This window comes from Mustelus asterias, chromosome 14 (genome assembly GCF_964213995.1).
Source record: "Mustelus asterias chromosome 14, sMusAst1.hap1.1, whole genome shotgun sequence".
Lineage (NCBI taxonomy): Eukaryota > Metazoa > Chordata > Chondrichthyes > Carcharhiniformes > Triakidae > Mustelus > Mustelus asterias.
Window position 1 is genome coordinate 104,270,161 of NC_135814.1, and position 15,851 is coordinate 104,286,011.

The window sequence follows — 15,851 nt, forward strand, 5'->3', positions numbered from 1 at the left end:
CTTTTTGGGTACACTGAGGGAGAATTTAGCATGGTCAATCCACCTAACCAGCACGTCTTTCAGACTGTGGGAGGAAACTGGAGCACCCGGAGGAAACCCATGCAGACACGGGGGGAATGTGCAAACTCCACACAGACAGTGACCCAAGGCTGGGAATCGAACCCAGGTCCCTGGCGGTGAGAGGCAGCAGTGCTAACCACTGTAGAAGAAGGAAACAGGGATCAGCGGGAGCCTGTCGCGATTTTCAGACATTCACTTCTCCAACAGGAGCCCCAGCCAAGAGTGATCGGAAAACAGGAACCCCAACAGACTTGGCTTTGCTTCCCGGCACAGGGTCACGGGGCAAAAATGTGGCCTGCTGCCCTGGTGGATGTCTTGCATTGCACCTTGGCACACGGTCCTCACCAAGAGAGCTATCACCAGCTACAGGCAGACACCGCCTGCGTGCTGCCCACACAGATCTGAGTCTGGTTATAATTCTGCAAAATGCAGTCTGGACGAGGCAGGATTTCTGCAGGTCGATGATTATGAGACAGCGTTTGGATCAGTCTGAGGTTAAATAGGGCAATGAAGAGAAAGAAAACATTCCAGCTCTCACCTTTCATTTGCATCTCCTGCTGCCAGTGGACATAAATACCACGTCTGGATAATCATAGAAATCCTACAGTGCAGAAGGAGGCCATTCAGCCCATCGAGTCTGCACCGGCCGCAATCCCACCCAGACACTATCCCTGTAACTCCACATATATACCCCGCTAATCCCTCTAACCGACACATCCCGGGACACCAAAGGGTAATCTATCATGGCCAATCCACCTAACCCGCACATCTTTGGACTGTGGGAGGAAACCAGAGCACCCGGAGGAAACCCACACAGACACGGGGAGAACGTGCAAACTCCACACAGACAGTGATTCCCACAAGCTGGGAATCGAACCTGGGTCCCTGGCGTTGTGAGGAAGCAGTGCTAACCACTGTGCCACCCATAAGACATCATGTCACCTGCTTGTCTGGAGCACTTCATCATCTGTCCCTTTAATGACTTACCTCAGATACCCTGCAGAGTGGGGGAGGGGGGGGCGGGGGCTGGGCAAGATGCTCTTCAGAGAGTTGGTGCAGACTAGTTGGGCCGAATGATCTCCTTCTGCACTGTAGGGATTCTATGGTACCCGGTGCTGAATTGATTTAGCATCCAGTGCGTCAGATTGGCTCCCACACTGCTGAACCTGCTTGCTGCATCAACACCTGAGCTCAACATCAGAAGCGTCAAAAGGCCATCCACAGTTGGTATATCTGTATTCATCACCTTTACCGTATCACTCCCTTCCCTGTGGCCAGTCGGATATCTTCATTCTCCAGAGTTGAGCCAAAGAGCTAACCTGCCCCTTCATTCTGGAGCCTGTGCTTGTCCAGCATTTGACCTCTATTGCGGACACACCCCATGACAGACCAGCTGACCCCCCGCAGGCACACCCTGCAGCAAACCAGCCACTCACCGCCCCCCAACCCGCCCCCAGCACACCCCTGCGCACCCATTCCGTGACATACTAGTGCCCCCCCTCACCTTGCGGGCACACCCTGTGACAGGCCAGCCCCACCCCGTACATTGTTACAGGTCGACACTCAATGTTCATTCTGGACTCAGAGGACGCTCGGCCCTGGTGTGAGATTCTAGGGTGTCCACCAATCTCTGCACCACTGTCTGAGAGGTCAGTGAGAGAGACTCAGATATATTTCCACATTTACAGAGTCAGCACCTCATTACAACCAGTTTGGATTTCAGCTACTCAGTAAAGCCTTGTACATGCTTCCATGCCGACACTATAGTTAAGAAAGCCCACCAATGCCTCTACTTTCTCAGAAGACTAAGGAAATTTGGCATGTCAGCTACAACCCTCACCAACCTTTACAGATGCACCATAGAAAGCATTCTTTCTGGTTGTATCACAGCTTGGTATGGCTCCTGCTCTGCCCAAGACTGCAAGGAACTACAAAAGGTCGCGAACGTAGCCCAATCCATCACGCAAATCAGCCTCCCATCCATTGACACTGTCTACACTTCCCACTGCCTCGGCAAAGCAGCCAGCATAATTAAGGACCCCACGCACCCCAGACATTCTCTCTTCCACCTTCTTCCGTCGGGAAAAAGATACAAAAGTCTGAGGTCACGTACCAACCGACTCAAGAACAGCTTCTTCCCTGCTGCTGTCAGACTTTTGAATGAACCTACCTCGCATGAAGTTGATCTTTCTCTACACCGTAGCTATGACTGTAACACTACATTCTGCACTCTCTCCTTTCCTTCTCTATGAACGGTATGCTTTGTCTGTATAGCGCGCGAGAAACAATACTTTTCACTGTATCCCAATACATGTGACAATAATAAATCAAATCAAAATACACATTTTCCACCAACCCCAAGATGGCGTGCCATTCTTTTTCTTTTTCCCCCACACTAAGTACCATCGAGTGAGAATGTGACAGGCACTTTTCAGAGGCAGACTTGCACTGGGTTCGGCTGAGGTTCTTTTGAAGCAGTGTCACCGAGATGCCTGACAGCCAGAGGAGGTAATGGATGGCAGGCCCCACCCAACACCGAGTCTGACCCATGCCCAGAGATGTCAGTCTGCCTTAGCCCCTTCTCCCCTTTCCATAAAGTGTTGGGACATCACAAACTGTACCCCGTGCAACAATATTTTAATGCAAGGCAATGGGGCTTCTGCACAGCTGAAAAGCAGTCAAGACGTGCGTCAAATGTTAAATCACAGCAAGCCATAACAACCTCCGAGCACACTTGTATATGTTAAGAAGCTGTCAAACATAAGGAGAAAAAGGGGAGGGATGGAATGTAACTTTAAACTTACTTGCTTGGGAGTCAGCGCTAGTCAGGTCTCCCTCCAAGGAGATGTTAGCACAGGGAGCTAATGTCTAGAGAAGGGATGCTGCATTCTCATTAAGCACATCTCTCATGATAGGCCACACACACAAAAAAAACAATTCCATATATACTTATACTCACAGCAGAAAAATGTCGCGTCAGAAAAGCCTAAAAAAAGTTAAACTCATATTAACCCTTGCAATGCTGCAGCAGGAAACATCAGATGTTTCACACACACACACACAAAGACGACAAACGAAGGGCAAAACTGTCTTTGTGGGGGGTTTGGGTTCCATTCACGTTGGGTAAAAGTACTGACACTCATTGCCATCTCTCGCGAGTCACAAAACATTTTTTAAAGTATAATTCAATGGGGTTAGACAGGACAGGAGAGCTCCAAGCCATGGTGTGCTCTTCATGCTCTGTGTGGGAGGCCGGGAACGTTTTCGGTGCCCGGGGCCAGTATCTGAAACCCTTCTCCTCACTATTCAGCCATATATTCATCTTATGTATCCTGCTATTTCTACTCTGACTTGCACGTGCCACAGGTAGTAACTCTGAGATCACTACCTTTTGAGGTCCTACTTTTCAGCTTGCTTCCTAGTTCCCCATGTTTTGCTTTTAGGACCTCATCCCTTTTTTGTACCCATGTTGGTTGGAAGTGCCTCCAGCTGCAGCTCCTGGAAGCCTGCGTTTTGGAGCTGGAGTGGCGGCTGGAGCATCCGAGATGCGGAGAGTATTGTGGATAGCACGTATAGAGAGGTGTTCACACCACAGGCTCAGACTCCACAGGCAGGAAGGAAGGGAATGGGTGATCACCAGGCAGAACAAGAGAGCTAGGCAGGCAGTGCAGGAATCTCCCGTGGCTATTCCCCTGCAAAACAGATATAACTCTTTGGATACTGTTGAGGGGAATGACCTTTCAGGGGAAAACAGCAACAGTCAAATGCATTGCACCACGGTTGGATCTGTTGCAGAGCGGAGGAGTAAAAAGTGTGGGAGTGCAATAGTTATAGGGGATTCAATTGTAAGGGGAATAGACAGGCATTTTTGTGGCTGCAAATGAGACTCCAGGATGGTATATTGCCTCCCTGGTGCTGGGGTCGAGGATGTCTCGGACATTCTGAAGGGGGAGGATGAATAGCCACGTTGGTACAAATGAAATAGGAAAAAAAAGGATGAGGTTCTAAAAGCAGAATATAGGGAGCTCGGAAGCAAGCTGAAAAGTAGGACCTCAAAAGGTAGTGATCTCAGGTTTACCACCTGTGCCACATGCTAATCAAAGTAGAAACAGCAGGATACATAGGATGAATATGTGGCTGAAACGATGGTGTGAGGGGAGGGTTTCAGATCCGTAGGGTATTAGGACTGGTTCTAGGAGAGGTGGGACCTGTACAAACTGGACGGGGTTACACCTGGGCAGGATTGGAACTGATGCCCTTGCGGGGGGGTAATTGCTAGACTGGTTGGAGAGGGTTTAAACTAATATGGCAGGGGGGTGGGAACCTTTGTAAGGATTCAGAGCAGGGGGAATTAGGAACCAGAGAAAAGGACAGCAAGGAGAACAAGGAAAGTGATAGGCAGAGAAATCAAGGGCCAGATTAGGACAGAGTAAAAAAAACATAGTAGGAAAAGGAAAAGAAATGTTAAAAGTGCACACCTTAAGGTTTTGTACCTGAATGCTCAGAGCATTCGAAACAAAATGGATGAATTAGTTGCACAGATAGATGTAAAGGGGTATGATATAGTTGGCATTACGGAGACATGGCTCTAAGATGAGCAAGGATGGGAACTAAACATTGAGGGCTATTCAGTGTTTAGGAAGGACAGGCGAAAAGGAAAAGGCGGTGGAGTTACAATGTTGATTAAAGATGATATTGATACAATATTGAGGAAAGAGATTAGCATAGATGATGTGGAATCTGTATGGGTCGACTTAAGAAACAACAACGAGCAAAAACATTGATGGGGGTGGTTGACAGACCCCAAATTGTCTGACAGGAAATCAGAGATGCCTGTGTGAAAGGAACATCTGTGGTTATGGACAACTTTAATCTGCATATAGATTGGGAGGGTCAAATTAGTCACAGTGCAATAAAGGAGGAACTTCTGGAGAGCATACAGGATGGTTTTCTGGAGCAATACGTTGAGGAATCACAAAGCCATCTTGCACTGGGTGTTGTGCCATGAGAAAGGATTAGTTGGCAATCTAGTTGTGAGAGAACCCTTGGGGATGAGTGACCATAATATGGTGGAATTCTTTGTCAAGGTGGATAATGATGTAGTTGATTCTGAGACCAGGATCCTGAATCTCAACAAAGGGAACTATGATGGTATGAGACAAGAATTGGCCATGATGGACTGGGAAACATTACTGAAAGGAAAGACAGTGGATAGGCAATGGCAGGCATTTAAAAAACAAATAGGTGAACTCCAGAAGTTGTTGATTCCTGTTTGGCGCAAGAGTGGATAGGGAATTGTAGCCAAACCATGGCTTACAAGGGAAATTAGAGATAGTGTCAGATTCAAGGAAGAAGCATACAAATTGGCAAGAAAAAGCAATAGGCCTAAGAATTGGGAGCAGTTTAAAATTCAGCAAAGGAGGACTAACGGATTGATTCAGAAGGGAAAATTAGAGTATGAAAGTCAGCTAGCGGGGAACATAAAAACTGACTGTAATAGTTTCAAATGTAAAGAGAAAAGAGTGACCAAACAAATGTAGGCCTCTTAGAGTCAGAAATGGGAGAATTCATAACAGGGAACAAAGAAATGGCTGAGGAACTAAATTTGTGTTTTGCTTCAGTCTTCACAAAGGAAGACATGAATAATGTACCAGAAGTGCTGAGAGAAACATGTTTTAGTGAGGAGCTGAAGGAAATCAGCATTAGCAGAGAAATGGTTTTGGGGAAATTGTTGGGATTGAAGGTGGATAAATCCCCAGGTCCTGATAATCTTCATCCCAGAGTACTTAAGTGGCCCTGGAAATAATAGATCCATTGGTGGTTATTTTCCAAAATTCTTTGGACTCGGGAATAGTTCCTACAGATTGGAGGGTAGCTAATGTAAGCCTGTTATTCAAAAAGGGAGGGAGGGAGAAAACAGGGAACTACAGACCAGTGAGCCTAACGTCGATACTGGGGAAGTTGCTAGAGTTTATCAAGGATTTTGTAACTCGGCATTTGGAAGGCAGTGGTATAATCAGACAAAGTCAGCATGGATTTACAAAAGGGAAATCAGAAAAGACGAATCTATTGGAAAATTTCGAGGGTGTAACCGGTAGAGTTGACCGAGGAGAACCAGTGGATGTGGTTTATTTAGACTTTCAGAAGCCTTTCGACAAGGTCTCACATAACAGACTACTATGTAAAGTTAAAGCACATGGGATTGTGGGTAATGTCTTGAGATGGATAGAAAGCTGGTTAGCAGATAGGAAGCAATGAGTTGGCATAAATGGGTCTTTTTCTGATTGGTAGTCAGTGACTAGTGGGGTACAGGGATCTGTGCTGGGACCCCAACTGTTCACATTATATATTAATGATTTGGAAGAAGGAACTGAATGTATTATCTCCAAATTTGCAGATGATACAAAGTTGGGTGTGAGGAAGAAACAGAGATGCTTCAGCGTTATTTGGACAGGCTGAGTGTGTGGGTATCTGCATGGCAGAATAAATGTGAGGTTATCCACTTTGGTAGCAATAATAGATTACTTGAATGGGTGTAAATCGAGAGAGGTGGATTCAATGAAACCTTGGAGACCTCGTGCATCAGTTACTGAAAGTAAGTGCGCAGGTACAGCAGGCAGTGAAGAATGGTATGTTTCCCTTCATAGCGAGAGGATTCGAGTATAGGGATAGGGATGTTTTGCTGCAATTGTATAGGGCATTGGTGAAGCCACACCTGGAGTATTTTGTGTAGTTTTGGTGTCCTTATAGTACAGAGAAGGTTTATCAGGCTGATTCCTTTAAGTGCATTTATTAGTGTCACAAGTAGGCTTACATTAACACTGCAATGAAGTTACTGTGAAAATTTCCTAGTCGCCACAATCCGGCACCTGTTCGGCTACACCGAGGGAGAATTTAGCATGGTCAATACATCTAATCAGTCCTTCTTCGGACTGTGGGAGGAAACCGGAGCATCCGGAGGAAACCCACGCAGAAACGAGGAGATTCGGACTGTGGGAGGAAACTGGAGCACCCAGAGGAAACCTATGCAGACACGGGGAGAATGAACAGATTCCACACAGACAGTGACCCAAGGCTGGGAATCGAACCTGGGTTCCTGGTGCTGTGAGGCAGCAGTGCTAACCACTGTGCCACCCTTAACCTCTCCCTGCAATTTTACACTCTACCTACACTGCTGACGATGTCACTAATCTTTGCATCATCAGCAAACTTGGCTGCGTGGGTATCCCGTCTTCCAGGTCATTGGCAAATCTGGGAACAGCGGAGGCCCCAACACAGATCCTCGTAAAATCCCTCCTGCCCATTATCCCTATTCTGACCCCTGTCGTTCAGTCAATTATTTGCCTTCAGTTCCATGAGCTTCAACTTTGGCATCGATCAGCTAGATAGTCAATTTCTTTTCCCAAAGCTGGGGGAGTCTAAAATAGAGGGCATAGGTTTAAGGTGAGAGGGGAGAGATACAAAAGTGTCCAGAGGTGCAATTGTTTCAGAGGGTGGTGAGCGTCTGGAACAAGCTGCCAGAGATAGTAGTAGAGGCGGGTACAATTTTGTCTTTTAAAAAACATTTAGACAGTTACATGGGTAAGATGGGTATAGAGGGATATGGGCCAAATGTGGCCAACTGGGATTAGCTTAGGGGTTTAACCAAAAAAGGGCGGCATGGACAAGTTGGGCCAAAGGGCCTGTTTCCATGGTGTAAACCTCTGACTCTTTAGCTATTCGTTAGAGGGAGTCCACGGAAGTCCAAATAACATCCTTAGATATTCCTCTGTCCACTACACTAGCTACCTCCTCGGAAAGGTGATCAGGTTTATTAGGCATGAACACTCTCCCCTCTATTACACACGTGTGTGGTGTCTCTGAGGGTGAAAAGGCTTTGAAATAAACAGGCCACATGAAAGGAACATTGAGTGTGATCACTGGCCATGACATTTCCTACACTAAAACTAGCTTTCCCTGAACAAATAAAAATATTCCAGTTTTCAGTCTCGCTCTCCTTAGTCACGGGGATATTACTTCCAACAGATGCGAGGCTGGCTCAGATAGACATGCTGCTCTCAATCCCCAGGATAAGTCAGATCCAGAGCTGGATAAAGGGCTATTAATACACAGAGACTGGCGAGTGATCAGTTCCATCAGCCAAACATAGACGCATTACAATCTTTTCCTTCTGCGTCTACCTTACAGGAATTCTTCACTCAGTCATTCCCAGATCAGTATCCCTCGGTCTGCAATTTAGACTCCATCCCAAAACCCTGGAAACACAATATCACCCGGCTCCCATTCACTTCTTGCACAGGCATTTCTTATTGGGTAACACGCTGATTTCCAGTAACATCCATCCAATCATTTTCAGCCCACTGCGGATCCCATCACCACTTCCAATGCCAACTTCCCTGTCACTGCCCATTCCAGCACCAAGCCCACACCCCTTCCCTTCCCAGCAGCAACCCCACACCAACCTCACCCAGGGCCAACCCACACCAACCTCACCCAGTGCCAACCCACACCAACCTCACCCAGTGCCAACCCCACACCAACCTCACCCAGCGCCAACCCCACACCAACCTCACCCAGCGCCAACCCCACACCAACCTCACCTAGTGCCAACTCCACACCAACCTCACCCAGCGCCAACCCCACACCAACCTCACCTAGTGCCAACTCTACACCAACCTCACCCAGCGCCAACCCCACACCAACCTCACCCAGCGCCAACCCCACACCAACCTCACCCAGCGCCAACCCCACACCAACCTCACCCAGCGCCAACCCCACACCAACCTCACCCAGCGCCAACCCTACCCAGTGCCAGCCCCACATCAACCCCACCCAGTGCCAACCCCACACCAACCCCACCCAGTGCCAACTCCACACCAACCCACCCAGTGCCAACCCCAACGCCCCCCTCTTCACCCAGCGCCTATTCCAATCCCCTCCACCCAGTGCCCCCCTCACCCTGCACCCATCCTGACATCCCCAAGCTAGTGCCAACTCCACCCCCCACGCCAACCTCACCCAGTGCCTACCCCAATTCCCCCATCACCACAACCACACCCCGTGCCAATCCACCCAAGCCAACATATTGCCACAGTAGAGTTGCACAATAGCAAGTGCCTGAGGGTGAACAAACACACAAGTCAGCGAGCTAGCAAACCATCGAGAGAGCAAGAGGCAGCGAGTGAAAGAGTGCAGGAGCTTGCACAGCGGCAAGAAGTCAGCAGCAACACAGATAGACTTGTGTACCAGGCTGAGGTCCCAGAAAGATTAACAAGAGCAGCACATAAGCCACGAGATGACATGAACCACATTCTCCAAGGGCTAAGGTTAACGTGTTCAGAGTGCGATTAGTGCGGGGCGTACCGTCATCTTCCCTGGGAATGTTTTCCAGAAGTTGTAGGTGTATTCAGCCTCTTTCTGCTTCTTCTTCAGATACAGGCCAAGGGCTTCACACTGACAGCTGACTTCCTGCAGCTTGTAGTATTCCTTGGAAACCTGCCACAGGACACAAAGCAAGACAGAGTTACCCCGTTCAACCTGACAGCCAACTCCTCCCCCATCCCACACAACGGTGCTCAGAGACATTCCGCGTGTACCAGAGGCTGCTGCACTCCCTCACCCGGGTGCTCATTATTTAAGTGCAGACAGGCACAGGCTGTTCAAATGCAAGGATCGAGTGCAATCGAATTGACACAACTCCCACTGGTACTGAATAATGGCTGAAGGGTTGGGGAAAGAGGAGAAAAAGTCAGGGTGATCTCCTCCTCTCAAGCCTAGAGTCGGGAGGATGTTTCCACTATCCATACATCTGCCCCAGCTGAGGGTACAAAAGAAACTGCCTCCAAACCACTCCCATGCTGGCTTGTTCACACACAGCAACACCTTTGCATTATTACCCATCAAAGATGTGCAGTTAGGTTAATTGGCCATGCTAAATTGCGCCTTCGTAGGATTAGCAAGGTAAATGCATGGCGATAGGGCCTGGCTGGGATTGTTGTTGCTGCAGAATCATACATACAATCCCTACAGTGCAGAAGGAGGCCATTCAGCCCATCAGGTCTGCACTGACAACAGGCCCCATCCCTGTAACCCGACGTATTTAACCCACTTATCTCTCTAACATACACATCCCAGGACACTAAGGGGCAATTCAGCATGGCTAATCAACCTAACTTGTACATCTTTGTAGCATGGGAGGAAACCGGAGCACCTGGAGGAAACCCACAGACATGGGGAGAACATGCAGACTCCACACAGACAGTGACCCAAGCCGGGAATCAAACCCGGGTCCCTGGAGCTGTGAGGCAGCAGTGCTAATCACTGTGCCACCATGCCGCCCACTCGATGGACCAACTGGTCTCCTTCTGCACTGCAGGGATTGTCTTGAATGTAAGACAGAAAATTGCCTTCCCAATTAAAACCTTGACTCTTCAACAATCTGCAAACACCCCTCACCCAACCAACAACACAAACCTGGATTGGGAACAGCCAACAACCAACACAAACCCAGAGTGGGAACGGCACATCAAGAGTGAGTGTGTGTCCCCGGGGTTTAAAAGTGCAAAGTGAAAAGCCAGGAACCAGGTTTCACATCAAATTGACTGCCGCTCAGAAATGCCCAAGCCATTAACTTTGCGGATATAACCAGTCATCCCAAAGCCACTGCAGACACCTGGTTCACAGCCATCTTCATAAGTTCGTAAGATATAGGAGCAGAATTAGGCCATTCGGCCCATTGAGTCCGCTCCGTCATTCGATCATGGCTGATATGCTCCTCATCCCCATTTTCCTTCCTTTGCCCCATAACCGTTCAACCCATTACCAATTAAAAATCTGTCTAACTCCTCCTTAAATTTACTCACTGTCCCAGCATCTACCGCACTTTGGGGGAGCGAATTCCACAGATTCACAACCCTTTGGGAGAAGTAGTTTCTCCTCAACTCTGTTTTAAATTTGCTACCCTTTATCCTAAGACTGTGACCTCTCGCCCTAGAATGTCCCACAAGAGGAAGCATCCGCTCCACGTCTACTTTATCCAGACCTTTTATCATCTTGTGAACCTCAATTTGATCTCCCCTCATTCTTCTAAATTCCAGAGAGTATCGGCCTAAACTGTTCAATCCCTCTTCATACGACAAACCCCTCATCTCTGGAATCAATCTAGTGAACCTCCTCTGAACTGCCTCCAATGCCACTACATCTTTCCTCAAATAAGGGGACCAAAACTGTGCACAATACTCCAGGTGCGGCCTCACCAATGCCTTGTATAGTTGTCAGAGTTCTCTTGGGTAACAGCAATCTAAAGGCACTCAGTCAACCCTTTACACAAACAGCGCTGGACACCATGCATCCAATGCAAGGTCTTTAATTACTTGTGCACAAGGAGAACTCTCCACGGCCAAATCTGAATGACCGGAGCGGTTCTGAGGTTGCAGAGAAACAGCTCAGCAGTTATAGTCAATTACAGTCAATCAGGAACAAGAGATATTTCACATCTTTCATTGACACACATATTGGCCAATTAAATCCCAGCTTTTCGCCCTTTCTCATTCGATGAAAAATTGACTTCTGCTAATCCTTCATTTGCATAGCACATCCCCATATCTTGCCTTTGGTATTTGTTATGGAAAAAATCTGGTCTTGTTCACCCTCTGGTGAAGGCCGAAAAAGGAAAATATTATGGGGGCCTGTGAAAAAATAGCAGATACTGACTCCTTATGAAGGTCAGTAAGCTGATAAACATTTTCCACTACTGTACAGAGAAAGCATGAAATCTTAATTTGAACACTTTAACTTCCGCACAATTTAACTTCCAAACTATGAAACATCAATTTGAACATTTTAACTTTTACATTGCAACAATACTTCCTTACCTTCATATTCTATTCCTTTAGCTATAAATGCCAACATTCCATATGCTTTCTTTATTATCCGCTCAGGATAAGATGCTGACCCATTAGGAAGAGGGAATCATGGTTCTTGCTTCCCAAGTGTGGAGCAGAATCATTGAAATGCTTCAAAAAAAATCACAAAGGGTTTCAAGTCTGCACGTGGGTGTCCTGTCTCAACCAGGATTACCCGACACAGTGCCAGGGAGCTAGGGGAGACCTAAAGGAGCCTGCAGCCCAGTGCTGGCAGCTCCTGTCCTTTCCACCACTGTCACTACAGCTCTCTCTCACCATTGCACTGACAACCTTTTTTTTTAAACAGAGGCTCCTCGTATCATCATAACAGAAAAAGCAAAATATTGCAGATGCTGGAATCTGAAACAAAAACAGAAAATGCTGGAAAATCTCAGCGGGTCTGGCAGCATCCGTGGAGAGAGAATAGAGCCAACGTTTCTCTCTCTCCACAGATCTTTTTTGTTTATTCATTCGTGGGACATGGGCGTAGCTGGCTGGCCAGCATTTATTGCCTATCCCTAGCTGCCCTTCGAGGGCAGTTAAGTTTTTTTTAAAAAGTTTATTTATTAATATCACACGTCGGCTTACATTAACACTGCAATGAAGTTGCTGTGAAAATCCCCTAGTCGCCACACTCCGGCGCCTGTTCGGGTACACCCAAGGGTCAATTTAGTATGGCCAATGCACCTAACCAGCACGTCTTTCAAAGTGTGGGAGGAAACCGGAGCACCCGGAGGAAACCCACGCAGACACGGGGAGAATGTGTGAACTCCAAGCTGGGAATCGAACCCGGGGCCCTGGTGCTGTGAGGCAGCAGTGCTAACCACTGTGCCACCATGCCACCCCAAGAGTCAACCACATTGGTCTGGACTACATGTGACTCCAGAGCCACAGCAGATAAGGACAGCAGGTTTCCTCCCCTGAAGGACACTGGTGAACCAGATGGGTTTTTCCGACAATGGTTTCATGGTCATCAGTTGATTCTTAATTCCAGGTATGTCAGACCTGCTGGGACGGCATGATGGCACAGTGGTTAGCAATGCTGCCTCACAGCGCCAGGGACCTGGGTTCAATTCCCGGCTTAGGTCACTGTCTGTGTGGAGTTTGCACATTCTCCCCGTGTCTGCGTGGGTTTCCTCCGGGTGCTCCGGTTTCCCCCCCACAGTCCAAAGATATGTGGGTTAGGTGCATTGGCCATGCTAAATTGACCCTAGCGTCAGGGGATTAGCGGAGTGAATGAGGTTACAGGAACAGGGCCTGGGTGGGATTGTGCACCGTGCAGACTCGATGGGCCGAATGGCCTCCTTCTGCACTGTAGGATTCTATGATTTCCCAGCATCCTCTATTTTTGTCTCTCTTATCATCAGTTGGTGAGATGAGGACCCAGTTTCAGTTCAGGAAAAGGTCAGGCTTTCATGACAGCTGCCAAGCTGGAGCAGTTCACCTTGACGCCGAGCAAGCACAAAACGTCACTTACCACCTCGAAACAGGTCGCGAGTTTGAGCAGCACGCGTGCATATTCATGCAGGTGCCTGATGGGCAAGTAGAAGAGGGTGTGCAAGAGGTCAGCCGCGTGGATACTCTCGTCCGTCACTTCAGACAACTGCTGGAGTGTCTGCAGGTTCCTGTTGAACAGCTCCCTGTGTCAAAGATACAAAACAACCACACTTACTCCACAGTGGATCAGGCACAGAGCTTAAACTTAATGCCCCCTTATTACTGAACCGGGGGTGCATGCAGCAAGGAGCACCTATAGAAAGAGGGAGCACTATTTCACAGGATGTCTGTCGGAGGTTTACAGTAACGTCAACCCCGCTCCGCTCCCCCGTACTCCTGAGGTTTTAAGTTTATTTATTAGTGTCACAAGTAGGCTGACATGTAGTTACTGTGAAATGCAATGAAGTTACTGTGAAAATCCCCTAGTCGCCACACTCCGGCGCCTGTTCGGGTACAGAGGGAGAATTTAGCATAGCCAATGCACCCTAACCAGCACGTCTTTCAGATTGTGGGAGGAAACCGGAGCACCCGGAGGAAACCCATGCAGACACGGGGAGAACGTGCAAACTCCTCACAGACAGTGACCCAAGCCAGGAATCGAACCTGGGTGCCTGGTGCTGTGAGGGAGCAGTGCAAACCACTGTGCCACCACTTCCAAGTTCCACTCCAAGCCACATAATAACATGCCCGCTCATTATCGCTGCATCAAAATGCCAGAATCCCCTTCCTGACAACAGCATTGTGGGAGCACTTCACCTCATGGAAGGAGTTCCAATCACCACTTGCTCAGGGCAATTAGCCTTGGACAACAGAAGACAACCTTTGGAGCCCTGGCCACATACACGAGGAGAGAGCAGGACAGTGGCATTAGGCTGGGATTCTTACATTGGCTATGGGGAGAGAGCAGGGCAGTGGTGTTAGTTAGGGAATGATACTGGGCTATGGGGAGAGAGCGGGGCAGTGGTGTTAGTTAGGGAATGATACTGGGCTATGGGGAGAGAGCGGGGCAGTGGTGTTAGTGTGGGATTTATACTGGGCTATGGGGAGAGAGCAGGGCAGTGGTGTTAGTTTGGGATTGATACTGGGCTATGGGGAGAGAGCAGGGCAGTGGGATTAGTTTGGGAATGATACAGGACTATGGGGAGAGAGCAGGGCAGTGGGATTAGTTAGGGAATGATAGCACAGTGGTTAGCACTGCTGCTTCACAGCTCCAGGGTCCCGGGTTCGATTCCTGACTCCGATCACTGTCTGTGTGGAGTTTGCACATTCTCCTCGTATCTGCGTGGGTTTCCTCCGGGTGCTCCGGTTTCCTCCCACAGTCCAAAGATGTGCGGGTTAGGTTGATTGGCCAGGTTAAAAATTGCCCCTTAGAGTCCTGAGATGCGTAGATTAGAGGGATTAGCAGGTAAATATGTGGGGGTAGGGCCTGGGTGGGATTGTGGTCGGTGCAGACTCGATGGGCCGAATGGCCTCCTTCTGCACTGTAGGGATTCTATGATTCTATAATACTGGGCTATGGGGAGAGTAGAGTTCTGGTGATTAGTTTGAGATGGAAAGAGGCCTATGGAGAGGACAAGATTTTGACAATTAGTTGGAGATTCTCTGAGATCCAGGGGAAGTTGTGGACACTATGAACTGAACTGATTCTCACTTTCAGATATCCACGGACACAATCGGTAAATTGTTATTCAGTGACTATTTGCAAACTTGGGTTTAAAAGGCTGCGGAAGGAAGGCCCAGGAAGAAGCAGAGCTCCACGTCCAACCAAACCACTATTTCTTGAAGAACGATCTTGCTTACCCACCCACACTGCATCCCTCCAATCCCTCCCACACACCTTATCCCTCCTGTCCCATGCAAACACCACATCCTTCCACTGCCTCACTCTCTCTGCAAACACACACAGAAAGGGCTGGAAAACCTCACCAGCATCAGTGGAGAGCAAAACATAGTTAACAACGAGTCACAATGACTCTTTTTCAGAACTTAAGTATCGAACATTTACATTTCAATGTACTTTCTTTGCAATTTATTCCACAACGAGGTTATGGGGTTAGGGAGTGGGCCTGAGTGAGATGCTCCTTTGGAGAGTCAGTGCAGACTCGATGGGCTGAATGGCCTCCATCTGCGCTGTAAGGATTCTATGAACTCAGTTCTGCTTTGGCTGTCTAAGTTTCCCCCTAACTGCTCTTCATATTCCCAACTATCAGATTTCTCCTCATGTTCTCCCAAGGTTCAAACCAACTTACCTACCCTTTCCAGGCAATATGAGAATAAAGTGTGCGTACTATGGCTAAACAGGTCACCAAAGGTGGCGATTACAAAGCATGATGGAATAGGACAGCCAACTGTGTGTAAAGACTGAGACAAGCAGCCTTAGACAGTGGTTAG

At 48.2% G+C, this 15,851-nt stretch overlaps 1 protein-coding gene across 5 annotated transcripts in view; it reads right to left on the reverse strand.

The window, feature by feature from the left end:
* Nucleotides 1–15,851, reverse strand: part of als2b (alsin Rho guanine nucleotide exchange factor ALS2 b) — a 123,316-nt gene that overhangs the window by 67,377 nt on the left and 40,088 nt on the right. For 3 of the 5 annotated variants that reach the window (XM_078229081.1, XM_078229078.1, XM_078229079.1), the window contains 3 exons: nt 13,441–13,603; nt 9,424–9,555; nt 3,020–3,046 (listed from right to left, as the gene is read on the reverse strand). In XM_078229081.1, the coding sequence (XP_078085207.1) occupies nt 3,020–3,046; nt 9,424–9,555; nt 13,441–13,603 (322 nt within the window). The remainder of the gene's footprint in view (nt 1–3,019; nt 3,047–9,423; nt 9,556–13,440; nt 13,604–15,851) is intronic. The other 2 variants (XM_078229082.1, XM_078229080.1) reach the window with 1 other exon arrangement.